The sequence below is a fragment of the Molothrus ater genome, chromosome 10 (assembly GCF_012460135.2).
Source record: "Molothrus ater isolate BHLD 08-10-18 breed brown headed cowbird chromosome 10, BPBGC_Mater_1.1, whole genome shotgun sequence".
Taxonomy (NCBI): Eukaryota; Metazoa; Chordata; class Aves; order Passeriformes; family Icteridae; genus Molothrus; species Molothrus ater.
The window spans coordinates 3,999,118-4,024,150 of NC_050487.2; the positions used below are offsets into that span (position 1 = coordinate 3,999,118).

The window sequence follows — 25,033 nt, forward strand, 5'->3', positions numbered from 1 at the left end:
AGATAGCACAGACAGACACAGAGCCTGCCTGCAGCTCAGCTGCCTTTTCACCAAGTCCATTTGGTGAAAATTTTTTTCCCAAAAAACATCAGGAGCAAACTCCAGCCATTTTTTCTATACAAACTTTGTGGTAAAACTCCAACGTGTTCTGCAAGCACAGGGCAGGTATGCTGCTGCTCTGCAAGGGGTGTTTGTGTCCCTCAGCTGCAGGCAACCTCGCAGCCCAGCTTCAGAGTCAGATTTCCTACGCAGTGTGAAGGACAGCTCATACCAGATCCCAAACCGGTGGCTTGGAGGATCTCACAGTCTGTATGGTACAGCCTGTCTGAGTCCTGGAACTCCTGACTCTCCCAGGGTCTTGCACAAAGCTCAAGGAAGTGGACAGCAGAACTGTCCCATTAAAAGCTGGCACGGCTGATGCCCCCAGATGCCTCCTCCTGGTAGCACCCCTGCCAAGTGACTTCACTGTGTTTGCAGAGACATTCAACCCTAGCACTAAGTGAGCTAAACCTGTAGGAAAGGCATTTTGTGCTGTTCTTGTGAGCAAGCAAAGGCTTCCTAAAGATAAGGAAAGCCCCATATCTCTCTCAAGGAAGACACCAAGGCGATGTGATGGAGGAGAGAAAGTCAAAAGATACAGACTCTAGCTAGCTCACAGAATGATGTGGCTCCTTGTTCACCTTCTGAGAACTTTGTTTCTTTCTTATGACCAATGGGCAGTGAATGTGCCTGTTAAGTGAAATGTGAATATCTTTGAAAAACTATAAAAGCAACATGTTGCTCTAATAAATCTCTCTTGCACACCCTTCTGATGGAGCCTTGGTGCTTTGTGCTGTGCTCTAGAGTGACAGCAGCTGTCAGAGACATTTTCTGAAAAATCCTTTCCTTAGGATTTTTTCTCCTGAGAAGCTGAGAGGCCCCAGGAACAAAATGTAAACATTGATTATCTGCTGCTGTGGAATGCAACAGGTGCATCTGGGATTGGGCTCATGGGGATGTTTGTAATTAATGGCCAATCACAGTCAGCTGGCTTGGACAGAGAGTCTGGGACAGCTGCCTTTGTTTTCATTCTGCCCTTTCTATTCTTAGCTTAGCTAGCCTTCTGAGGAGAACCTTTTCTTCTATTCTTTTAGTATAGTTTTAATGTAATATATCATAAAATAATAAATCAAGCCTTCTGAAACATGGGGTCAGGATAAGGAAAGAGACGAGGATCTAAGACCCCTGCGAACACCGTCACAACCAAGCTATTAGAAAAAACCCCATCTTTATTTACACTGGAGAGCACCCAGCAGGAGCCAGGCTCCTGCAGGCACACATGCATGCCCACAGAGCTCTCCCCTGGCTGAGCAGGTGCCTCAGTGCTCGATGCGCACCAGCATGACGGTGACGTTGTCGGCCGAGCCGCGCTGCACGGCCTTGCTGGCCAGCCTGTTACACGCGGCCTCGTAGCGAGCGTCGGCCTCCAGCCTCCCTTCTCTCATCTGGATATTCTTATCCTGTTGGGACAGAGCAATCTCACTGCTCCCAGCAAAGGTGGGGTGTTGTATTGTGTTCTTATATGTTTTAATTGCATTAAGTTGTACTTTGGTTTATCCCAGTTTCCCCCCTGTTATAATGGTTCTGCCCCTGCTGCCACCTGCGACAGTGGGGTTGTGTTTTCCAAACATTGGGAAGCAAAACAAATGCAGACAGCCTAGGGGACACCTAGAGGACATTCTGGCAGAAGCCCATTTTGTGCCCTCTGCAGTGACAAACCCAGCACCCCCATGCCACTTCTCCTCACCTCCAGGCAGGACACAATGAAGTTCACAGCTTCTTCTGGTGTAAAGACTTTAAAGAGGCCATCACACGCTATCAGAATGAACCTGGAAATCAAGTGGAGACAGATTCCAAGGCTGAATTTTTGGCTTCTCAACCACAACAAAATCACTCCAATCTATTTTATGAACATCCACGCTTGGATCCAAAGGGAAGATGCTGTAAAAGCTCATCTGAAAATCCCTTGGGATCTACTATTCATGGCAATTCAAAATACAGGGCAAAGAGCCAGGCAACTAATGTAAGACCTTGATCAGGACATCCTGGCTGTGCTATAACACTGGCAAGATCATGTATGATCCTGGTCAAATGCTCCATTGTTTCTCTAAGAACTGCTTCTTTCCTTTGAGTCCTTTTCATTCATGTATTTTCCCTGTGAAGCAGCTAATGCAAGGAAATAGAGAAAAAGCTGAATCCCTCATGTACATCACTTTACATTTCCACACTCCTGAGGTATGTGGTAATTTAAATATGAAAATTCAAAAGAAAAGCACATGACACAACTGTGATCAGAAAACTCTGACACAAAATACTGCCACAGGCTGCAGAAGGTTGAGGAGATACAAAGCCCAAGGCAAGGGCAGCACCCCCCTTAGGATGGGGAGGCAGCTTGCTGTGCACTCCCTGCCTGCACAGGGAATTGTATTAACCAGGAGCCCTAACCAGAGTCCCCAGGACAAGGAAAACTACAACAAACCCACAGAAGTGGTCAGTCTGCACATGCCTCTGAAGACATCATTTCAGTGCATGATACTCAAGAGTATCTTTAGAAATATTTTAGTGGATCACTTGATATGGAACTCTAATCCCAGAAAAAGCAGCAGTACTGGGTTACACTCACCTCTGAGAGTCTGCAGGGCCATACTGACACAAAAGCTCACTGCAATTTGTTGTTGCCAATCATATCATGGAAAAGTATCTCAAATCTTCAAATATCACAGCTGAATGCAAAAGTCTTTATTGGCACCACAGCTGCTAAAAACAACTCCTGGACAGAATGGAGACCCCAGAACTCAAGCCTCAACTACCTGCTTGAACACTGACTTGTGAACTTAATCAGAGCACAGAGGACATCTAAGGCCTGTGTATGCCATTGCTGTGAGGCTGGTCCTCCAAGAGGAGCCTGCCCAGCATCTTGGCAGAGCAGCAGATTATCCCACTGTTGTAATAAGGAACAGAAACAGAGAGACAGCAGCAGTAAGAGCATCCTCTAATTCTGGGGGGATCAGTCTGAAGTGCCTTGGCTCTCACAGCAGAGCAAACAGGGCTGGGACAGACTCCCCCTGTGCAAGGGCACACGTTACCTGTCATTGTGTGTGAGCTGGCAGCGTTTGATGTCTGGCACAGAGATGACACCACAGCGCTTGTACTGGCCATCCCCAATGGAGCGGGACACCTCCAGCACTCCCAGCACTCTCCCGTCCCTGCACGAGGAAAGAAAGCACTCAGAGCCTCCCCACGTGTGCATTTCACTGCACTGCCTGCTGGGCACATCGAGCACCCATCTGCTTGTACAGATAATGACCCACTTCCCCAGCAAGCTCAAATCTTCCCTTTAAAGTCCCCTTCCCTTTCTGTATGTTTGTGTGAAGCTCTGGGAAACAAGTGAGGAGGAAATGAAGTCAGGAGACTTCAAGGCTGTTTTCTGTCACCCTGCCCTAACTCAAATCCTGCTTAGCCTAGCAAACTGGGGCAGTAAAATTATATGTGAGCTGAACTCCCAGTGACATAGTTTGAATAGAGATTATTTTTTGGCAAGATACCCAGCAAACTGCTCTTCACTAGAAGCAGAGTGGCAGAGACAAGAGGTCTGAGTCAGCAGCCCCTCCCGTGTCCTGTCTGAGGACACCAACCCCTACAGACTGGCCCAGCTGCAGGCAGTTCCCAGGAGTGAGAAACACAACATGCTCCTGATCACTTGGCCTTTAGTAACCACTGATTGCAGCCAGCAGTTTCTGTGAAACCCACATTACAACACCCCTCAGGAAACACCTCAAGCTCTTCTAACTAACAAAGCTCCCTAGGAAACAGCTTCCCACACTTCACCTTTCTAACCATAAAGCATCTCTCCCCAAAAAGGCTCTTCTGTGCCCTCTGAGAATACACAAAGCTCATTCATCTCATAGTCCAAGCAGCCCCACTTGAGATAAAAGCAAGAAGCAAGGCATGTCACAGAGAAGAGATCTGACACTCACACACTTTGTGGCTTATCTCCTGGGCCCAAAATACTGAAGTGCAAGCAGTGGGAGAGGCTCCCAGGCAGTCAGGGATCAGTTCTGAAAGGAGCTAACAGACACTGGGCCATCTCTTTGCCATGTGCAAAGAGAGATCAGTGCTGAGTGTAAGTGGCAGCATGTGCTCCCCAGAGATAAGGGGAACAAAGCGCTCCAGACACGGCAGCACAACAGAACTGAGCCCACCCCTCTCCAGCCTGGGTGCATTTTGCTTCCACAGGCATGAAGATACTTCACCTCCACTGAATCCTTTCTTTGTGAAGATGCCACTAAATCAAGAAAAAGCCCTCAAAGAAGATAGAGAACCTAACTACAGAAATAAGGCTCAGCTGCTGTGTTTGGCACCCGCTCCCCAAACAGCCATGAACTCCTTTTTGCACAGGAACATTAAGATAATCACATTTTGGCTCCAGAAAACTCCCTCCTAATGCACAGAGCCTCAGTGCATACAGTAACCCCAGGGGAGCAACACCAATGGACATTGAGGGCTTTTTGTGCTCTCTCAAACCATGCCCCCTATCACAGGACAAGGACAGAGGAGTCACGCTGCAAGGAAATGAATTCTGTTCAGCACCACAGAGTGCAGAAAGCACTTCCTCAACAATCCAATCCAGCTCTGTAGGCCCAAACCTGTAGGTCAAGCTTAAGCCTGCCAATGCTGGTATCCCACTGCCAGGCCCTCACATGGGACCTGCCCTGGCCATCCTAAGGCTCTGGGAACCACCAACCAGCCCCAGTAACTGAATCCTTACAGGCCTCAAGCAGCAACACATTCTCTCATCCTGCATACTGGGCTCAGGAAGCTTCAAAACCTCAGTGCTCAGGCCCCAAATCAGGCTGGGGTTTGGATCAGCTCACTCACACCTCAGGCACTCACCTGACATTTCCCCCAGCTTTCTGTATCGCATCCTCTCCTCGTACTGGGTGGGGTTGTGCTCCTTGCTGAGGCTCAGGGCTGTGTGCTTCTGGCTCTCCTCATTGTAGCGACACAGAATCGCCTGTGCTGACAAAAAAACACCATCAAACAACAGCCCAGCTGCAGCACAGCTTCTGGAGACAGCCCCAAACTGCACTGAATGGTGCCACATCAGGCCAGGGACTGGTGGCCAGGGGTGATTCTCAGGGCTCATTCCTAGGCAGGAGGTGCTGCTCTGTGCTTTTATCAGTGATCTGGATGCAAATGTTGAATGCAGCATTACCAAGTTTGCTGGTGATACCACACTGTGAGTGCTGTGGGCTCTCTGGAGGGAGGAGAGGCCTTGCAGAGGGCTCTGCACAGATGCACCACAGGGCAATGCCAGTGGCACAGAACTGCTGAGTCCAAGTGCTGGGCTCTGCACTCAGGGGGAGCAAGGCTGGGCACGAGGCTGAGCTGGGAGGGGAGAGGCTGGGGAGCAGCCCCTGGAAGGGTCTGGGGGTGCTGGGGCAGCAGCTCAGCAGGAGCCATGGCCAGGAGGGCAGGTGGCATCCTGGGGACACTGACACAGGACAGGGCATGGCCTGGCTGTGCTCAGCCCTGGGCAGCCTCACCCAGAGAGCTCCAGGGTCAGGGATGGGGGAAGGGGCTCGAGTGTGCCCAGAAGAGGAGAACCAGGCTGGGGCTGGGAGGTGTGACCTGGGAGGAGGCTGAGGGCTCTGGCTTTGTCTGCTTTGGAGAGAAGGAGCCTGAGGGACAGCCTCATCCTCTCTGCAGCTTCCTGAGGAGGGGGCACGGAGAGGGAAGGGCTGATCTCATGGGAATGCTGCTCTCCAAGCAGGGCCAGGGAGGTTCAGGCTGGACATTAGGAAGTGTTTCTCTATAGAGCAGATAATCAAACACTGCACCAGGCTACCTGGAGAGATGGTTGATGCCCCAGACTGTCTGTGCTCAAGAGGCATTTGAGCAGTGGTGTAACTTTAGGGCAGCCCTGAACTGGTCAAGCAGTTGGACCAGATGGTTGTCATAGGGCCCTTCCAACTGAAATATTCAAAGATTCTCTTCTTGATACTGTGAGATATTAGCACCACCAAGAGAGAACCTTCACACACCACTGCATTACACTATGGGAGACAACAGAGAAGTACTCTGTACCCACCCAAAGCAAGATGCTTTGTAGGAACAGTTGAGTAGCTCATGACAACTCAGACATCCCAAACAAACTAACAAAAAACCCACAAAGCTCTGGGCAGAATAAAGATGCCACCAGTGGTCTCCATTCTGCTTACCCGGCTGTCCCCGAGGTTGGCTATGTAGAGAATATTGTCAACAGCTAGGACACAAGTAGCTGTGGAGCCATCCTTCCACGCTGGCTTCCTGAAGGGAACAAAAATGGGATTACTAAAGGGGAAAAACAACACTTAAGAAGTTACAGAGTGTTCCTGGGGACTCAAAGCAGTGTCCTGTGCCAACACAGCAATCAGGTGACACAAGCCCACAGCAGCTGCCTGCCAGCAGCTCAGGATGGCGACAAACATCAGGGACAGGGACAGAGGAACTACACAGACTGCAGATTTCTGAATGCACAGCCCATGCCCAGCTGGTGCAAATACTGCCAACCACAGCTCCCATACCAACTCTTCCTCACACTCAGCTCCCAGGAAACCTCATGTGTGAGCAGAGCAGGCTCAGCCCTGATGGCTGCCCAAAAGCTACAGCATCACAAGCAAACAAAACCCCCACGCTTCTCCTTGGGAAGCTTCTTTGCACCAAAACTCTGAAGCAGAAATTCCTTCTTTTTTGCTTACATTCTCCTCCTTTTCTCACAGTATCCCTGCTCCAACTCAGCCCTCACCACCCCACCTCAGCAGCAGCACCACCACTCCTTCAGTTGCTCTCCTCCTGTTTCACTTCCTGTAGTTAAGCTTTATCTCTAGAGCTCGAGGTAAAATGAGAAGCATTTCTTAGATTACAGCTGCCATACTAGTCCTGTCCACAAAAAAGCTTGGCTATGATGCCATTCTTCACTGAGAGACTAATTTGTAGACATATTTCACCCAGTTTTCCTTACTTTGAAGGTGTGGCTGCATGAACATGATTCATTTCACCACCAATACAGCTATTGCTAGCAATCCTTAGTCATAAGTCATGCTTCTGACCAGGGGTTGGTTTGAGAAGGACACTACTGATAGTTCTTGACAGACTCAAGAAAGCATCCTCCTTTTGCCTGGTCAAACCTGTTGTTTTGATTCAGCTTAAGAGACTGAGCCAATTTGCAATTTACTTGAAATTGGAAGTTTTCAGGGAAATCAAATGCATGAACAGTGTCTCCAACTGTGAGAGAGCGGTCATTGTGAAATAGTAACAATAAAAATCCCAAACCAAATGTTTGTGAAGGACTGGTAACAAAGTGACTGTGTTTGAAATGCAATCTGTATCTTCCCTAGCCCACACTAGGGACACACATTCGGTGTGTCAGTTCAGCAGAGACTGAGAGAAGGGTGCTTGGCACTCCACACCCAGCTGCAAGGCAGGCTGGCATTTACCCCACACAGGGACATTCTTCATAACATCTCTGTTTTCTAAAGAAGAAAGCAAGATTTAAATTTACATTGAGAGATGTAGGTCTTTCAACACAGGGCATGAAAAGCTACCTCAGGGATGTTTCCAGCCTGACAAGCAGAGCTCTAAAGAAAGCTGAGTGGCCTCTACAGAGCCCCTCCTGCCACACACTGATGCCATCAACAGAGAGACCCCACTCAGGCAGCACAGGACAAATCCCTTCAGCAACATGGCAAGTCTTTAAAAAGAAATCAAGCAATCCTGATAAGGATTGTCCCTGTTAAGGACAGAGGTGGTCCTTGGACCTGTTTTGCTTCCTTCCTTTGCAGAAACATTTTATTCTAAGGGATCCTATAGACCACTGACCATAGAGTAAGAGTGGAACATGCCATGATCTAGTTCAAGCCAGCACTCAGCTGGCAGAGGCACAGCCTGGCACAGTGGAGCTGTGTGGAGTTTTGCCAAAGCACAGGAATGACACAAGGAAGGTTTCCTCTGCCCTGCTCACAGCTCAGACCTCAGAGATGCACACTAAGAAATACAATTAGCAGAAAGCATTTGCACTTACTGGCTGGATGCCTGCTTTAGAAACTCCTCATCTGTGTGTTTGAAGGTGTCCAAAAGGCATCTCTTCACAGTTTTTTCCACGCTGGCTACCTCGCCTGTCAGACAAAACAGCATCTAAGCTCCAAGTAAAACATACCTGATCTATCCTAGTCTGTCCCTTTGCTCACCCAACATTCAGTCAGGCAGTGCATCTCTTGGACTCTGCAGAGCAGCTGGGCCACATCCTGGGCTTACCCTACCAGAAATCCATGCAGTAGGGTATGTGGAGTTTATGACATAAATCTCTCCACCACAGGAGGATTTTCATACTTGATGTGGCACCGCCAAAACTGGCAACAGCACATCCCACACTTGTTTAGTGAGTCACAGCTGGCTACCTGCACCCTTGTGCCAAAAAGGCTTCCAGCCCTCTTCCCCAGCAGACACAGCAGTCTTGCATCCCTCTGGTAATAAGGGATGGGTACTGTAGGACTACACCCAAACAGATCAGCTTCCCTACCCACTGCCAAGACAGAAAAGGTGATGGTTGTCATACAGCCATTATTCCACTCCTCTCACCTTTAGGAAATTTCTTTATCAGGTTTTGGTGCAGATTCTGTGCTGCAAATTTGGAGGCTCGCACTCCGCCGTGGCCATCAAAAACAGCGAAGTACGAGACACGTGTGCTGTGGGGGAACAAAAGGCAGCAGGAGGAGGCTGAGAAAGGCCACAGGCCAGGCAATGGCAACAAGAACATCCCTCTCCAAACCACCCTGCCCTGTGTTAGCCACTGAAGAAATCCTGCACTCCAAGGCACAAAAGGCAGCAGGTCTCTGAGCTCGTATATTCAGCATGTACATGGTTTATGTGTTCTAGCACTGAGCTGAGAACTTTCTTGTAATTTTCCACTTCTCAAGAAAATGAAGGGCTAAAGGGTTTACAGACCTCAACTTGGCATAAAAGCAAATAAACATTTTACCTCAAGGACATTGCAGCTCTCCAGCATTACAGACATCAGTTTAGCCAATCCTACAGCACCTTCCATGCCTAAGCTTGTTCCAACTATGCTACAGACAAAAAACTTGGATCTCTCAAAACACAATCCTCTTGGGACAGTACTAGTTCAGAAGCTAAATCCAGTATCAAGGTGATGCTCAAGAACATTCTTTTCATTTTACATACCCACCTACATTTGGGTAATAGAGGATAAACATCCAGAGTTATCAGGCCCTCATGGTGCTCATAAAGTCAGTGACTGAATCCACTAAGCACCCCTCAAAGGAAGGTGTTTGTACACAGCAGCCCTGTGAACTGCCTGGGAACACCCCAGGTCTCCCATAACAAGCCCAAACCATGCACCACAAGAGAGGCAGACAAGAGCATCAGCTGTTGAAAACAAAAAGGATCATCCCCTGGGCTTAGCTGAAGCAAGCTGGGGCTCCCTCAGCCCCAGGATGGCTGTTCTGGCAGCTGGGCCCACTCACATTTGGGAGGGCAGAGGCCGGCACTCCTCGGTGATGTCGTTTAAGATGACGTGTGCGTCCTGCATGTCTTCCCTCTCACCTTTTCTCTCTGCCACATAACCCTTCAGGCCAAGAATGCCCACTGATCCTAAAGGGGAACAAAGCAGACACACACATGCAAATCAAACTCCTCTGTCTCCTCAGCTCAGGCTAAAAACCACAAAGGGCAGTGCAGGTGCAGCCCTCGTCCTGCAACAAAACCTCTGCTGCTGAGCAGGCCATGCTCCCTTTGTAACATGGGCTTTTATGTGCCCCCAAGGTCAGCAGCTCTAAAAGCAGCCTGCCCTCATTTTGGCAGGCAGCTGTAGCCAAGCAGGACTGCTGGGCATTGGACAGGAGTCTAAAACAGGAGCAGGGGACAGGGTGGGCAGGGGAAGCACGGGGCTGAACCTGCAGCTTAATAAAGCCCAGCTTTAGAGAGTGCACTAAGGACAGGAAATCCAGGTCTGATGCTCCCAGGACACGTCCTTTCCTTTGTAGCCCTGAACACATCTTACTCCCAAAGCTGCAACACAGCACACACAGGCACTGGAGCCAAAGGCCCTGTCTGTAACAAGCCTGTCTGTCCCCCTCTCTGGCATCCTTAGCAGCCAGCAGAGATTTGGGGATGTGGCAAAAGAAAACGGTGCTGATCCAGCGTTACAGAGGTTCCACACCAATCTCCCTCTTGGCAGCACAGGCACTCATCTTGCTGAGGGCCTGCTGCCCAGCAGGGACAGAAACAAGGCCCAGGTGAAGGAGACAGACAGAGCCAGGAAGCTCAAGGAGCTGCCACAGACCCCTGCAGCAGTTTGTTTCCTACGAGAGACTGAAAAGGCAAGCAGACTGAAGAACCAAAGCTTAGCTTTGTTCTGGACTTACTCAGCCCAACGCCAAAAGTACAAATTGAGTACATTTGTTTTCAAACTGTCTGAAAACCTTTACAAACTTTCTTTTCCACAAGTTCTTCCCTGCCATTCTTCTCTTCCTCCTCCTCCAAGGACTTTCTCTTCTGTCCTTTCTCTTGGCTCTCTGCTGATGAGACTTGCTTAGTAGCACTGGAGGCTGAAAGAAAGCAAAAATGCAGGTGGCTCAAGTGTTCCAGAACTGTTTTACTTGCACAAATTCAGCAGCAAGTCCTTTTATACCAAAGCACACTCAGGAGTGCAGGCTCACACACACAGCATTAAGTGACCACAGTTACTATGAACAACACACAGGTTTTATTCCTTAGCTACCAGGCTTGTTTTTTTCTTTCTTTTTGCAGTTAATTGCTCAGGAAGTTAATGCTACAGGCTGGAACATTTCTATATTATTATTATTATTTTCCTCTCTGATCTCTGCCCACAACAATGCAGAGGAACTTATTTTATTACTCTGAACATGCATATTTTTTAGAAGGTTCAGAAGAAGGCTACAAATTAAAGCTAGCAAGCAAAAACCTGATGTCAGAACTGTGGCTTTGTCCTTCTGGAGACTGAGGCTCCTATGGGCATAGTGAATTATCTCAGCTCCTCCCAGGTGACAGCAAGCACATGGCTGCATGCACAAAGCCTTCCAGAGCAGCAGCCAGGGCAGTGGCTGCACCAGGGCACTTCCCCCCCAAAGCAGGGAGCTTTCAGACAGACAACCATGGTTCCCAAAAGACAGGAACGTACTTCTGGGAACAGGCCTATTTTTAAGATTCAGAATCCTGATTTAAACAATTGGGCCACAAACTGCCAACTGGACTGGAGAAATAAGCACCAGGGTAACTTGCTATGTGTCCAACACACCAGGCTGCACTCTGGGCTTTTCCCAGAGAGGCTGATGAGGGACACAGCTCCTTACCTGGGTCACCACTGCTGGCTGGTGGGAGACCATCGAAGAGCAAAGAGCCTTCTTTTCCTGGAGCACAAGAAGAAGACAAAAACAATTAAATATCTTTGTTCCTTTCATGGAATAATGCTTTGCCTATGTCTCTCCTGAGGTGAAGAAATTATGTCAGTTTACCAAAGAGAGCCAAATTTCTACTTCCATTATGAGTTGGGTAAATCCAGACTTTGCATTTGCTCCAGGGAACATTTTTTAAGGAATGTTTCATAGAATATATGTGGAACATCTATAACACCCTGGTTACAAAAAAACCAAACAGGATGCAGCTGGTCTGCATGCCAGCACTGATAACTCTACTGTCTTTATTCTGCCTAACAAAGAACAGATTCACACACATTTCATCTGAAAGAGATGCTGATGCAGGAAACACGGAAAACCAAACTAATGGTAGGAACAGAACACCCATACCTGAGTCAGCACTGCTGGATGGTGGGAGATCATCAAACAGCAGAGGCCCTTTTTGGGCATCTTTCCCTGCAAGGCACCAGGGCAGAGTAAGGAACCAGTGCAGGCACTGCTGGGGGAGCTGCTCTGAAAGGACTGTCCCCAGGCCAGCACACGTGTGGTAAACCAGGAGAGCCTTACTTCCATATGTAATTTTAGCAGCTGCTACACAAGCAAAATAACCACCTGCCTGGGGCTGAGGTGAACTTTTGTCTTGAGAACAGGTTTTTGGGGTTTGTTTTCTGCTAGCAATCCCCTAAGCACAGCAGCACAGTGAGAGGCAAGGCTCCAACATGGTCTAAACCGCGGGGAGCTGCAGTTCATACAGAACATGCAAAAACACGGTATAAACTGCAGCGGGGCGAGTCCCAGGGAAAACAAAACCACAAAACCCACCAAACCCGGCATTTTCTCCAGCGATTTTTAACCCGTCCCCTCACGCTCCCCCTCGCCCCTCAAGCTCCCCGTGGCGGCGGCCTGGCAGCGGGCGGAGCCACGCTGCCCACGGCCGAGCTGCAGCAGGCCCGCGGCCCCTCAGGCGAGCCCACGGGCCGCGGCCGGGCAGGCCCGACGGACCGCGCGGGCCCGAGCGGGTCGCGGCCTCACCCGCGGCGGCCCCGGGCTCGGGCAGGTCCCCGAACAGGTCCATGGCCGCCGCTCGCTGCCGCCCGCCCGCCGCCGGCCCAACCCGCACCCGCGGCGGGCCGGAAACGGGCCCGCGCCCCGCCGGCAGCGGAAACACCGCGCCGCCCCGCCCACAGCGGCACGTGCCCGCCGTCTGCACCAATCGCAAGCGGGATCGCGCTGTCCGTCAGCGCCGTCGCCCCGCCCCTTGTCCCGCCGTGTCGAGCACGCCCGCGAGGGGGCGCCCCCTCAGTGGCGCTGCCCGCCCTCAGCTCCGCTCCCCTCAGTCCCGCTGCTGCCATCAGCGCCGCTCACCTCATCGCCGCTGCCCCCAGCGCCGCTGCCCCCAGCGCCGCTCCTGCCCTCAGCTCCGCTCCCCTCAGTCCCGCTGCTGCCATCAGCGCCGCTCACCTCATCGCCGCTGCCCCCAGCGCCGCTCCCGCCCTCAGCTCCGCTCCCCTCAGCTCCGCTGCCGCTGCTCTCAGCGCCGCTGCCGCCCCGTCCCTGCCGCTGCCCCGCCAGCCCCGGAGAGCACGCTCAGCGCAGGGAATTGCGTTAAATGCGACATTTATTTCAGAACCGAACAAGCCTCACGTGCGCACGGACGGCCAGGACCCGCAGTACCGCCCCCCTGGTACACGGCAGGGAGCGCCGGCGGGAACCGGAGGGCGGGGAGCGCGGCCTCCCTCCTTCCCTGGCCCCGGCCCGCCCGCCGATGCCCGCCTGCCTTCCGTGCCACCCGCTGCCCTGTGCAGTTTCCCTTCCCGTTGGGCTTTCGTCGTGCTTGAAGCTCCGGTGTGCATTCCTTGCCGAGGGGATGGGGCCAGGGCCGTGCCGAGGAGCGGTCAGAGCGCTGCTGTGAGATGGCAGGCGGCCCGTGTGCCGCATCCAGCGGGCAGCTCTGAGTCCCTCGGCTCCCACCTCCAGCCGAGCCGTCTGCTCTGCAGGTTTGCTGGCCTCAGGCATGGCTCGGCTCTGGCTGGAGGGTGCCCTTCAGCTGGCTGCGTCTTGTCTGTGGCACAGGCAGCACCACACGGCCCTGGCCAGTGAACCTGTGTCTGGTCCCTGACAGACACTGGTCCCGTCTCTGCCAGAAGCTGCCTCCATTCTGGAGGAGCCTCCCCTCAGGAACTCCCTGTTTCTCTACCCTGAGCCTCTTACAGTGACATTTGGGATGGTACTAACTAGTCCTTGCTCAGAGCACGGGAACCAGGATGTTGCAGCCTGGGCCCCTGCATTGCCCCAGCTCAGCCTCTCTGTGCCTCCAGGCTGGCACCTCTTCATACAGAAAGGGCACGAGTCGGCCTTCAGGTCTAAAAGGATCACAGAGGGGAAAATAGCCCAGTTTGCTGGGGAGGTTGTCCTGGGCAGGGGAGCTGGGCTGAGAGGAGCAGCCCCACTGCAGATTTGGGCTGTAGTAATGGGGTGAGATGCCTAAGGAGCTGTGGCGAGGCCAGGCAGAACCAGCATGTGCTGAAGAAGAATCCCCAAACTCTTTCTGTCACCTGAAACCCAAGCTAAAGGGTGCCCTGATATGCAGCACGGGGGCCAGTGCAAGCCTCTACTCCTCTGCCACGTCCCTGCCTATCCGTGCCCCCACAACACGAGTGTAACGAGAAGACAGCACCACGTCCCACACACACACACACACACACACACACCCACACACCCCACAGACAGTGCAGGGAGGTGTGGCAGAGCCAAGGCGCAGCTGTGCTGGACAAGAGACAGCAGAGCCGGGGGGATGCTGAGGAGATGCACAGAGGAAGATGCTCAGCTTCCAGCACGGAGCTGTGCCAGATGCTGCTGGCCACTTGGGAAGCCCTGAACAAAAACATCTAGTCATGGGTGAGAGATGGGAGAAGAGAGAGAGCTGCTGCTGGAGGAGGTGGGAAGCAGTGATGGCTGGAGGAAGAAGGTCTTTTCAGCAAAAACACCTTCTGTGCAGGAAGCCTCCAGATTAACATGCTGATGGAGGCAGGGTGGGGGGAGGTGGGTGCTCGCTTCTGCAGCAGAGGAAGAGTGAGAAAACACCAGCTACAACAGAAAAAAAGAAGTCCCATCCCCACCCTGACACCCTTTGATCTGCTTTGAGTTTGTCATCCTGCTGGGAGAAGAAGGGATGTGCAAACCCTTTTGGGAAAGGGCAAGAAGAATCCTGTAGGGTGGGATAGTCATTCCTAGTCGTGGCTCCTGGGGAATTTTCCTATTCCACCTGGACCTCCACACTCCCTGCAGGGTTGGGATCCTTGGCATCCTGCCCTAAGAGTGGGAAATCCCTTTGGATGAGACATCTGGGGGTCCCAGGCTGGGACAGGGGAGGTGGCCCCAAGTGCTTTGTGTTGGAAAGGGTAGCCCGGCATGGGGTGACAGACAGAGCCATACCCAGAGCTCTCCTTTTCCCTCCAGTAGGACCAAGCTCCAAAGTGCAGTGACCCACCTGCAGGGACAGGGTGCCCTGGCCAGCTGAGACTCTGGGCTCCTCCCTTCCAGAGGTAGATGGGACAGGTAGGAATTGCCTCTTTGGGAAGACATGGTGGGCTGTCTGGCCACTGCTCAGGGGAAAAGTAGTTTAAGCTGTAGGGGAAGGCAAAGCAAATATTTGGGGAAGGGCATCGAGTGAGGGTGAGAGCTGCACTGCTGCCAGGCACAAGCCAGGGGTGTCCTGGGAAGGCATCTCTGGAACCCAGGCCCAGCACCAAGGCTCTCCCCTGCCTGGGGGAGGCATTGGCTGGGGGCCAGGACTCAACTTCGGGGATTTTTGTGATGTAAATAGAAATAAATACTTTATAAATATAATCTTAAAGTACTGACACCTGATCTTACTCTGCTGTCTCTTGCAGAAACACCGGTAAATTAGGGAAACCCCACATCTAAATTACCACTTTCCCTTTGCCTGAGGGCAATTCCTCCTGCTCTCCCAGCTCTGAGCTTTGCTGCATTCCCATCTCTCTAGATCAAAGACCAGCTTTTAGCCAAAACCACCTTTCTCACTCCCTCCCCTCTGATAGGGACCTTTTTTGGAGCGTTAGATGGTGTGATATGAAGGTCACCCATGGAGGGACAGGCAGAAGATGGCACGTGCACAAGGAATCCTGCCCAGGCGGGTCCAGGCTTTTGCAGCTACAAACAGAAGTGAGTTTCCCCTGTGAAGCTGTGAATCAAGACAGATCCTTCCATGGAGCAGAGAGCTGGGGCAGCAGATGGTGTGAAAGATCAGATATTAACATGGGGAGTCTTCAGACAGAATCAGCTATCTTGATCCTGTTGGCAGACGGATGAGGTGGAGGGTATTTTTCAGGTTAGATTCTCATCTGGGCTGTTCTCCTTCTGGACAGCTTGGATCTGATTTGGAAAACAAGGGACAAAAGATGTTAAAAAATGTGGACAAGGAGAGGTGTGGACTCCCAGGTTCAGTGTCCTGCATCCAGGCTGACACTTGAATCCGGACAGCTGGAGAGACATAGAATTAAAGTCTCTTTGGCCAGAGCACACATATTTGTGTGCATGTATTCCTATTCCTCTAGTCCTGCCGCTTGAGGTGATCTCAAGAAGTCCATGGGATGGTCTTGTTGAGGAATGAAAATATTTAGTGCAGGTAGTTTGGTGTGCAGCTGCGATTTGAGCTGCAGGGGGGGCAGCCTGAGGCCAGAGCCTGGGAACTGCCCATCGTTTGCATAACAAAGGGCACAGGGACCTGCGGCACGGCCAGGTGAAGGACACAGGGACAGCGCCCTTAGACTGAGAGGGTCAAAGCCCGGGGTTTCCTTTGTTCAGGGTCCTTTCTCAGAGGCACCCAGCTCCAGCTGTTATTTTGTTATTGCACCATGATTAAATTATTTTAAGGATCGACATGTCTGAGACTCTGCAGTGGGAAAGCTGTGACTGAGACAGTTAGCAAACCTTATCTGAGTGTGTGTGTGGTGAGTGTAGAAGTCAAGCAAGGAACCACCTGCTGTGAAGGAGCCTCAGTCCCAGCTCAGGTGGTTCCTGTGTGACTTCCAGAGTGGCTCCGGGATGGTGAGACTGGAAAGTTTCCGTAACAGACTCAAAAACTCTGTGGGATGGTCTCAAAAAGAGTGACAGGCCAGAGGCTCTGCCACCAGGCATAGATGCTGCTTTGAGCTCAGCACAACGCCTCTGTACCACCTGGAATCTGGCTCTAGACTGAAGCATTTAAATGTGGATGAGCTGAATTCAAAATTAATCTGGTCCAAGTTCTGCCAGCTGAAGGCCTGTCCCGGCACAAGTCTGCACAGGAGACGCTCCCCACACCTGGCTGGGGCTGTAGCAGGAAAGCACTGGGAGCCTGCAGCCCCCCCAGCAATGGCTTCTGTGCGTCCCCCTTCCCCCAGGTGCCCCTAGTACCTTATGGATCCAGCCAGGAGAGGGTTGAAAGCGTAGAGCCAGTCGTGCATGTCCTTGTCACTGCTCGCCTGCAGCAGGATGCCCCGGTGCTCGGTGCACACCGCAAACGTGTTCGGGGTCTGCGGGGGGAGAGCCAGAGCTTAGTGCTTCCCTCAGTGGGGTGTGCAGAGTGGGGCTGGCTCCCAGTGCCCTACCTTGAGCATGGCCTGCTGGTCCTCACTGTACTCCACCTGGGCCTTGGAGAGGTTCAGTATGGCCCTCTCCACCGCGTCCTTGTCCGAGTTGTAGATGTAGACGTACGGACGCCGGACCACCACGAAGCGTTTCACCCACCCATTGGTGTGAGGCTCCAGGAAGTGCAGGTAGCCCTTTTTGGAGACGATGGGACTGCAGAAGGGGTGGGATACAGACCATGAGGAGGTGGCAGGGTAGGGCATGGCCCCCCTGGCCATAGGTGTTCCCCTTGCTGGCTGCTTGCTCCTACCTGACTCGAATCTCCTGGATGTCGGGCACCAGCAACCGCTGCGGCTCCTTCTCCTCCTCAGGCCGGCGGGCTGGGGACTTCTTCTGCTCTCCTTCTATCACAGGCTCCAGATCGGGGCTCTCTGCCCTGGAGGAAACCTGGGGGGGTCTGGGGAAGGAGGAGAGGATGGAATGTAGGAAGAGTGATGGCTAGGGAACATCCACAGACAAGGACCATGTGATCCCAGTGATACAGCTTGGGATATGTCACCAGAACCTCCCAGCCAGCTTCTCACCTGACCTCCATGGCATTGTAACATCCTTCCACCAGTGATGGGCAGGTCGAGGAAGGGGTAAGGGTGGTGACCCCAAGAGCTGGCATGGAAGGGTCTCTCATCAAGGTCACAGACATTTCAGACAGCTGTGAAGTAATGGAGGTGTGAACTAGAGTTTCTGTGCAAAGCCAGGCACGTGCAAAGGACCAGGCTCCTGCTCATACAGGGAGAAGCAAGAATCCTGGCTGGCAGGATCCTCTCCTGGCATAGTCCTGAGAGCCACCAGTTCTGGGAAAAACCAGAGCAAGCAGGGGGAGCAGACACCCCAGGGGAGGCATGACTTGTGCCATAGTGCCCATCTGGCCCCCACCCAGGCACACATCCCTCCCTGGCCCCAGCAGGCCGGGGGCAGAGCAGTACCTTGCTCTCACTGGCGCTGATGCAGACGTGGCTGTGGCTGTACTCCCTGTTGAAGGTGTGCGTGAGCAGGCGCAAGCACTGCAGAGAGGAGGAGGAGAGTGGGGCAGGAGGAACATTCCACCTCTCACTCTTCTTTGGCTTCCTCCCACCACAACCCTCAGCCACCCTGTGGAAGCCACTTCCTGGCTTCATTCCAGCAAGCTGGGTTTGCTGTAGGATGGTACCTTCACAGCCAGCTCCTTCTGCCTCTCGCTGGGGGTCTCAGGGGGAGAGGTGCGGCTTTCAGGTGCTCCATCAGCAGAGAGTGGGGAGGAGATGCAGGAGGTGCTTCGGGACTCAGAATCCTCGCTGGAGCAGGGGGACAGCGTCTCCATGCCCAGGCGCTGGGTCGTCTCCAGCTTCTCACGCAGTAACAGGTAGTGTCTTGTCTTCTCCACCTGGGCACAGACACCCAGGCTCAGGGGTGGCCCTTTCCCCCACACCCAGGCCCCCTTAAGCCCATTTACTCATTAGCTTTGGATCTGCTGGCACCTGGCTAGCAGCAATGCACAGGAGTACTGGCAGCACAGCCCCATTCCTGCCTCCTCCCACAACCAAGGCGGCCGTGCCATCCGGGGTGGAGAATCCCCCCAGCACCAGTGAACTGTGAATTGCACTATTCCAGCCCATTTCTAGCCCAGACTCTCACTTCTTGCAGCAGGCTGAGTTTCTCCAGCTCCCACTGATGGTCAAGGATGAGGCTGTCACTGCGGGGCCGCCAGCCAGCCAGGTTCTCCTCTCCCCGGACGTAGGCTACAGAGGTGTCCAGCACACGCCGGCGCCTTCTCTGCATGCCTGTGGGCACAGATACACAGCTGGGGGGACAGACACACAGCCCCTAACCCGAAGGCCTGGCTGTGCCTCCCAGTCCCAGCTGAACACCTGGGCAGAGGCGTGGCACCCACCTGGGCTGCCGGCATCAGCCACGCGGCACAGGCTGAGCTCGTAGACTCCTGTCACACGGTTGCTGAGAGCAAAGAGAGGTGAGGCATTACTGGCTTTGTCCCATCCCCACAGCCCAGTTTTTTTAACCAGGCTGCTGGGATGCCCTAGAAGAGCTCCAGTTCCTAAGTGATGGCTCTCCTGTCCCCAACAGGAGCATCCTGGTACCTCTCAGAAGCCCGCAGGCTGCCGCTGCCAAAAAGATTGCGGATGGAGCGTGAGGCGGGAAGTTTGGCATCCCGGGAGTAGAAAACCATGCAGAAGTCTTTGGTGATGACGGCGGGCTGAGTGCAGTTCTCCATCTGCAGTAGGGCAGAAGGAGGCATCAGAGGTGCTGCAGGGTGGCAGCCCAGAATGTCTCTCCCTCCCCTGTGCCCAGCAGGTTCCAGTACCAGGGTCCCAGATGGCCCCACACACCAAGTCAAACCCTACACCCCATAAGCAGTAGCTTCAAACCCTGCACCCCATAAGCAGTAGCTAAGGAAGGGCTCACGCTGGCTGCACCCCAACAGCAGGGGAAACACCAGACTTTGTTGATGTATAGTGACCCCAAGCAAGGTCCTTGCCTCGATGTAAGCTGACAGGGTGATGTAGATCTTCTCCCGGTAAGGGGTGACACGGTTGAGCAGCAGCGAATTGTGCATGGAGCTATCCCACGCCGCCTCAAACTGGTAGAAAGTCCTGCCAAAAAAACCCAGCAGGTCCAGTAAAACAACCTCCCTGGAACCCCTGGCAGGCGAGCAAAGAGATGTCATTGTCCCCCCCACAGCGCTGCAGCAAGCCTGCAAGGACACACAGACATGCATGCGCAGTGGGGACAGATGGGGACAGCCACTCCAGAGGACACAGGCTCAAGGCAAAGGGCACAAGGCATGGTGGGAAGGGGACACGGCACCCTTGAAATGGCCAATGGACCGGGGTTCTGGGGAGGCGGGACCGCGGGGGAGTGGGGGCTCAGATGGGGAGCAGGCAAGGCAGAGCAGGCTAGGAAGGCAAAGGAGGGCGAAGGAGGGTTCATGCCCCACCCCTGTGTTCAGAGCAGGGGCTGCCACCCCCAGTGCACCCGGGGCAGTCCCCAGCATCCAGCCTGGGACACAGCACCTCCCAGTCCCTGCCAGGAGCGGCTGTTGCCGTTTGGGTGATGATGGCCCGAAGGGAAAGGAGGAAGGATGCTCAGCACTGGGGGTGTGCTGCCAGCCCACCTCTGGGAGCACAGCCCCCCCAGCAGCCAGGTCCCCTTCCCCAGGGCTGCCCCTGTCTGCCAGCCCTGGGTCCCAGTGAGAAGCTGAGGATTATGATTTGGTGGCTGGCCCCTGTCAGGCTGTCTCCCCTGGCTCTTGCTCTACCCTCAGTGCCAGCCCCATTCCCACTCTGCTGCCTCAGGCCCCTTTGCTGTGTTTTCCATGGCTCCTAGGCTGGGAGAAGGAGCAGGGGACACCTGGTCCCACTCACCCATGCCTACAGGATCCCGGAGAGGATGACACAGCTCACCCAGATCGAGAGTGGCATCTGCCCTCCTTGGGTTGAGCAACTAATGGTGAGGAAGCAGGAGGTGGCTCTGGTGAGAGAGCATGGGGGATCCCCATTTCACCCCCTGCACCACTCCTGGGCTCCCTCCCGGATCAGCCTTGCCTTTATGGTACACCCACTCCCCAAAACCGCCCAGAGCTGCTGCGGCCCTGGCTCCCGCCTGAGCATCCTCAGGAAGCTGTTGTTCAGCCATATCTCAATGAGAACACTTCAGCATGTCCCTGAAGCAGCATCCAGATGGCTGAGGAGCAATTTTAACAAGAGCCAGGGCAGCCAGCAGGAGTAGGGAGAGGTTTCTCAACTGCAATTTCCCCCATGTTGGAAGAAGAGGGAGAGTGACGCTTTCAGAAGGTGTATAAAACACATAACCCCACCGGTGTGAGACACAGCCAAGGCGAAGGATTGCTTTGCAGACACAGGTTGCTTAAGAAAAGAGTGCTCCCCGAGGAGGAGGAGGAGGAGAAGAGGAGCCTCAGGGGAGGGGAGAAAGAGCAAAAAGCAAAGGGAGGAGGCAAAGGGGAAGAAGAGAAAAGCAGGAGGGACCAGACCGAGCAGGTGCGCGTGAAATACCTAGTGTCATTTCCCAGCGAAATGCTATAAGTGGAAGGTGACCCAAGGACAAACACACACATGTACACACACAGAAAAACGACAGGTCAGAAGAGCCCCTCTTGAAGGGACTCACACATAATAGCACTGCTGGCCACAGGAGCTCCAGCCTAGCTGAACCCAAAGTGGGAACCAAAAGGAGCTCAGTGAGGGCAGACAGAGGCTTGCCAGCCTGGGTGAAAACCCTCTGCCTCCCACTTTCCTCATGGTCCAGCAGCTGGGGAGGAAGCACATGTGCTCCCTATGCCCTTAACTCTGCCCTTGTGCCATCCCAGGGCAAGGAGCTCCCACCCAGCGCAGTCCCCCGGGACAGTGCCAGCTGAGGGGAGGAGATTTCCCACTGCCACTCACACAGCAGGTGACTCCTTGGCCCATCCCCTGGTCCACAAGGAAAGCATCACTGTGATGAGAGACCACAGGCAGTGCCAGTGTGAACCCACCTCTCTTGTGGTGGGGGGCTGGATCAATGCTGTACCCACTTTCCTGCACCCTGGGAGGGGACAGAATGCTGCTGCAGGGACAGCTCTGCCCTCAGACATCTCTGAACACGACCAGATTTGAGTTGCTGTAGGGAGGACAACCTTCAGGCACAGAGGTATGTGCCAGGACTCGGGACACTCCATCCCTTGTCTCCTAGGAACGTGCCCCTCTTTTTCTGCCACGGGCCACAGTGGTGGCCCCCTGCCCTGAGGCCTCACCAACGCTCCCATCCAGAGGCTGGTGGCACACCCACAAATCTGGCACCTCTCACGCATATGCCAGGCTCACCCAGTGGTCCCAGCTGCAGCCTGCAGTCCCCAAACAGCCCCTTTACACAGGGGTACAACAGTCTGTGCCACGTGTGCACCCACTGTCACACCTGCACACAGACACACGCTCCAGTATGCCGCGCCTACACACACAGGACACTGTGCACAGGGTGGGCAGCTGCTGCCACACCAACTGCACTGCTGCCAACTGCACTGCTGCCAGCGTCACCAGGTGCCCAGGACAGGGCAGGACAAGCCCCAAAACTTCCACTGTCCTCACCAGCCCTGCAGCTACTCCAAGCAGTACCAGGGGCTGAGCTGGGGCTGGGGTGGGAGACAATGGAGGGTCTGGCACACTCGGTGCCAGGTGCCAGAAAAGATGGGAGAATAGCAAAGTCCAAAAGCAAGAATAAAACCCAAATCAGGCAATGGAGACGCAGGCGTGCGAGGGGGAGCGGCAGCCAGCCAGAGCGTGGCCCACACCAACAGCAAAAGGGGTCGAGTGAGCAAGAGGTGCCAGCGCAGTGGGGAGGAGGGATGGGGCATGTGAAGGGATGAGGGGCCGGATGTCCAAGTACTGCCTCTGGCGGGAGTGAGCGTGCCGAGGCAAGGGGGTAGAAAGAAAGAAAGGAGAGAAGAAGGAGGGGTGGAAAAAAAACCAATGGAAACAAATAATACCTAGGCATATCCGAATCAAGAAACTGCCTGCGAAAACACAAAACAATCACATGGTTAGTGTGGGCTCAGATGGGCAGTAGCAGCTGAGGGAAGCGAGGGGGGACACCAGGCGCTGCCCCCCGCGCCTCCGCCCTGGGCGCTCGATGCGGGGATGGATGGTGCTGAGGAGAGAGCTGAACCACTCTCCCAGCCTCTTCCTGAGGGGCTCCAGGGCGCTGGGGAGGCTGCAGAGGGGAAGCCAGGGCTGCTCCAGGCAATGGAGGCTGCGTGGCACAAGGCAGCAAAGCGGGGAGCGCAAGCGGCTGGGAGGAGGGTGAAGTGGGCGCTGGCTCTGCTCTCTGCCTTCCTTCTGCCTGTCCTCACAGCTGCAGGGTGAAGCACGCATGTCTGCATGTGGAGTGGAAGTGGGGGGCACTGCAGCTAGCGCCCTGCAGGCAGCTGGCCACCCCCTCCTCCCCCTGCCTCGCCACGGGCAGGCTCCGTGGAATAGATATGGGACAGATATGACATGAGCACCGGTCTGTGCCCCCAAATGGGCCCCCAGTCTCCACGCTTCTCTCCACACCCCAAGTATCCCCCCAGCCCAAGCTGTGTCCCCTTGTCCTGCAGGACTCACAGGGTGGAAGGCAGAGCAGGAGGCACATCCCTCCTGCCAGGCTACCTTAGGCACGCTGAAGATCCCATATGGCTGCATCTGGGACCAGACAATCCAACAGATGAGGAGCTGACAAAAAACTGTGCAGCCCCAAGGGCCCACAGGTGCCACAGCACCCAGCTCCCAGCAAAAAAACCACCACTGCTCCACTAGGCTGGGCTCTCCTCATCTGACCATCCCCATCTGGCCTCCTTCTGTATCCCCAAGGCTGTGACAAAGTCTCCAGGTCTGACACTTGCACGTGTGCTGAGCCCAGACTCGCCTCTGCTGCTCAGACACTCTGTGCCAGTTGCTCTGCCAGGTCCAGGAGCTGCCCTGAGAGTGCTTAGGGTACCAAATCCTATCCAGACCCCCACCATTCCCCCAAAACCACCCTGCCTTGAGACAGGCCTCCTTGGGACAGTGGTGATCACAAAGCAGATGAAGGAAAAAGTGGTCCCCATTTCTCTCCAGGTTGTTCCTACACCAGTGACCACAACGCACACAGCCAAGGACCAGTCCTGCTGCTGCCAGTGCTGGCAGCAACCATCCCTGTCTTGTCACAGCTGCCTGCATGCACACATCCTGGCCAGAGACCCCCACCAGTCCCCCGAGTTCCACCAGTAGCCCTGGTGCAGAGGAGAGCTGTGCCCTCCATACCCACGACTCCCCCTGCCACTGCAGGACTCACACAGGGAGATCTTGGAGAAAACAAATCTTCTGGTCCTGCTTCTTTCACACCCTGCCAAACTACAGTGGGGACACCTTTAAGCAACCTGGTCTAGTGGAAGGTGTCCCTGCCCATAGCAGGGGCTTTGGAATGTGATTATCTTTAAAGTCCCTTTCAGCCCAAACCACTCTGGGGTTCTGTGACAGCCCCTTGGGATAGGGAACAACAGGTCGTCCCCAGGCTGGTCCTGCTTGCACCATGTGCATCCCTGGAGTCACCCACAGTGTGTGGGAATGGCTTTTCTGCATTACTTACACACAGATAGGGATCTGCCATGGGTGCCAAGTGGCCTTCCCAGCAATTTTGCTGGGACACAGGATAAATAGTGTTCCCCTCTAGCCATGGAGCTGGGACATCCTCCTGGCACCAGCACCAACTGCTCCCTGTGCCAGCCCATCACAGCCAGCACCAGAGAGCAGAATCCACACACAAATTCCCTTTAGTGCCCTCCCCAGCACAGCAAGGCCCTGGGGAGGAGGAGGAAGGGGGTTGGCAGCCCTGTACCCCAAGACCCCATGCAGCTTCAGAAACACCCTGCCTCAGCAGAAGGGCCAAGAGCCTTCCAGGGGAAAGGGAGGCTGCTACTCAACCACTCCATCCCTCACCACAGCAGGGGAAGAGCAAGAAAAAAAGCATCACGCACCGGTCGTCCTGGGAGGGGTGGATGTAGCCGGAGGAGAGGATGTTCAGGGACAGAATGTTGGGGTCGATGAGAGACTCGTCTGCCTCTGGGGTGTTCCTGATCCGACCTGCAAACACACACAGAGTTACCTCTGAGCTGACAGCAGAGGGCTCCCGTGGAGGCAGGGGCAGACTGCCTGCCTGCAGCTCCTCCCGGCCATTCAGCACCAGAGATCCTGGTCCAGCTCCTGGACACGGGGACAGGGGCTGAGGTGTCCTGCCCATGCAGTGTCCCAGGGTCACCTGCCAGGCAACTACTGCTTTACTATTGCAGGGCAGGAGGGGAGACAAGGCATAAAGCTCCATGTGGGGACGTGGGAACATGGGCAAGAAAGAAGAGGGTGAGTCTGAGAGGATGCCTGGGAGCTCAGTGGGCTGGGGCTGGTTTGCCT

The 25,033-nt window shown here is 54.1% G+C and overlaps 2 protein-coding genes across 25 annotated transcripts in view; both read right to left on the minus strand.

Annotated features, from left to right (window-relative positions):
• Nucleotides 1-1,248: 1,248 nt before the first annotated feature.
• ILKAP (ILK associated serine/threonine phosphatase) lies at nt 1,249-12,616 on the minus strand. Its single transcript, XM_036389168.1, is given in 13 exon segments — nt 1,249-1,499; nt 1,787-1,868; nt 3,126-3,245; nt 4,933-4,957; nt 4,960-5,053; nt 6,261-6,348; nt 8,102-8,195; nt 8,659-8,765; nt 9,564-9,690; nt 10,521-10,646; nt 11,412-11,468; nt 11,865-11,930; nt 12,507-12,616. Coding segments are annotated over 13 exon segments (1,170 nt in total). The 5' UTR covers nt 12,550-12,616; the 3' UTR covers nt 1,249-1,358.
• Nucleotides 12,617-13,074: 458 nt separating this feature from the next.
• Nucleotides 13,075-25,033, minus strand: part of KIF1A (kinesin family member 1A) — a 43,030-nt gene continuing 31,071 nt past the window's right edge. For 7 of the 24 annotated variants that reach the window (XM_036388903.2, XM_036388900.2, XM_036388898.2 and 4 more), the window contains 14 exons: nt 24,604-24,709; nt 22,597-22,623; nt 21,131-21,154; nt 19,597-19,711; nt 19,199-19,332; nt 18,994-19,055; nt 18,738-18,883; nt 18,274-18,486; nt 18,050-18,127; nt 17,651-17,775; nt 17,377-17,523; nt 17,087-17,279; nt 16,893-17,011; nt 13,075-15,869 (listed from right to left, as the gene is read on the minus strand). In XM_036388903.2, the coding sequence (XP_036244796.1) occupies nt 15,827-15,869; nt 16,893-17,011; nt 17,087-17,279; nt 17,377-17,523; nt 17,651-17,775; nt 18,050-18,127; nt 18,274-18,486; nt 18,738-18,883; nt 18,994-19,055; nt 19,199-19,332; nt 19,597-19,711; nt 21,131-21,154; nt 22,597-22,623; nt 24,604-24,709 (1,532 nt within the window). In that variant the 3' untranslated portion in view covers nt 13,075-15,826. The remainder of the gene's footprint in view (nt 15,870-16,892; nt 17,012-17,086; nt 17,280-17,376; nt 17,524-17,650; nt 17,776-18,049; nt 18,128-18,273; nt 18,487-18,737; nt 18,884-18,993; nt 19,056-19,198; nt 19,333-19,596; nt 19,712-21,130; nt 21,155-22,596; nt 22,624-24,603; nt 24,710-25,033) is intronic. The other 17 variants (XM_036388902.2, XM_036388908.2, XM_036388923.2 and 14 more) reach the window with 3 other exon arrangements.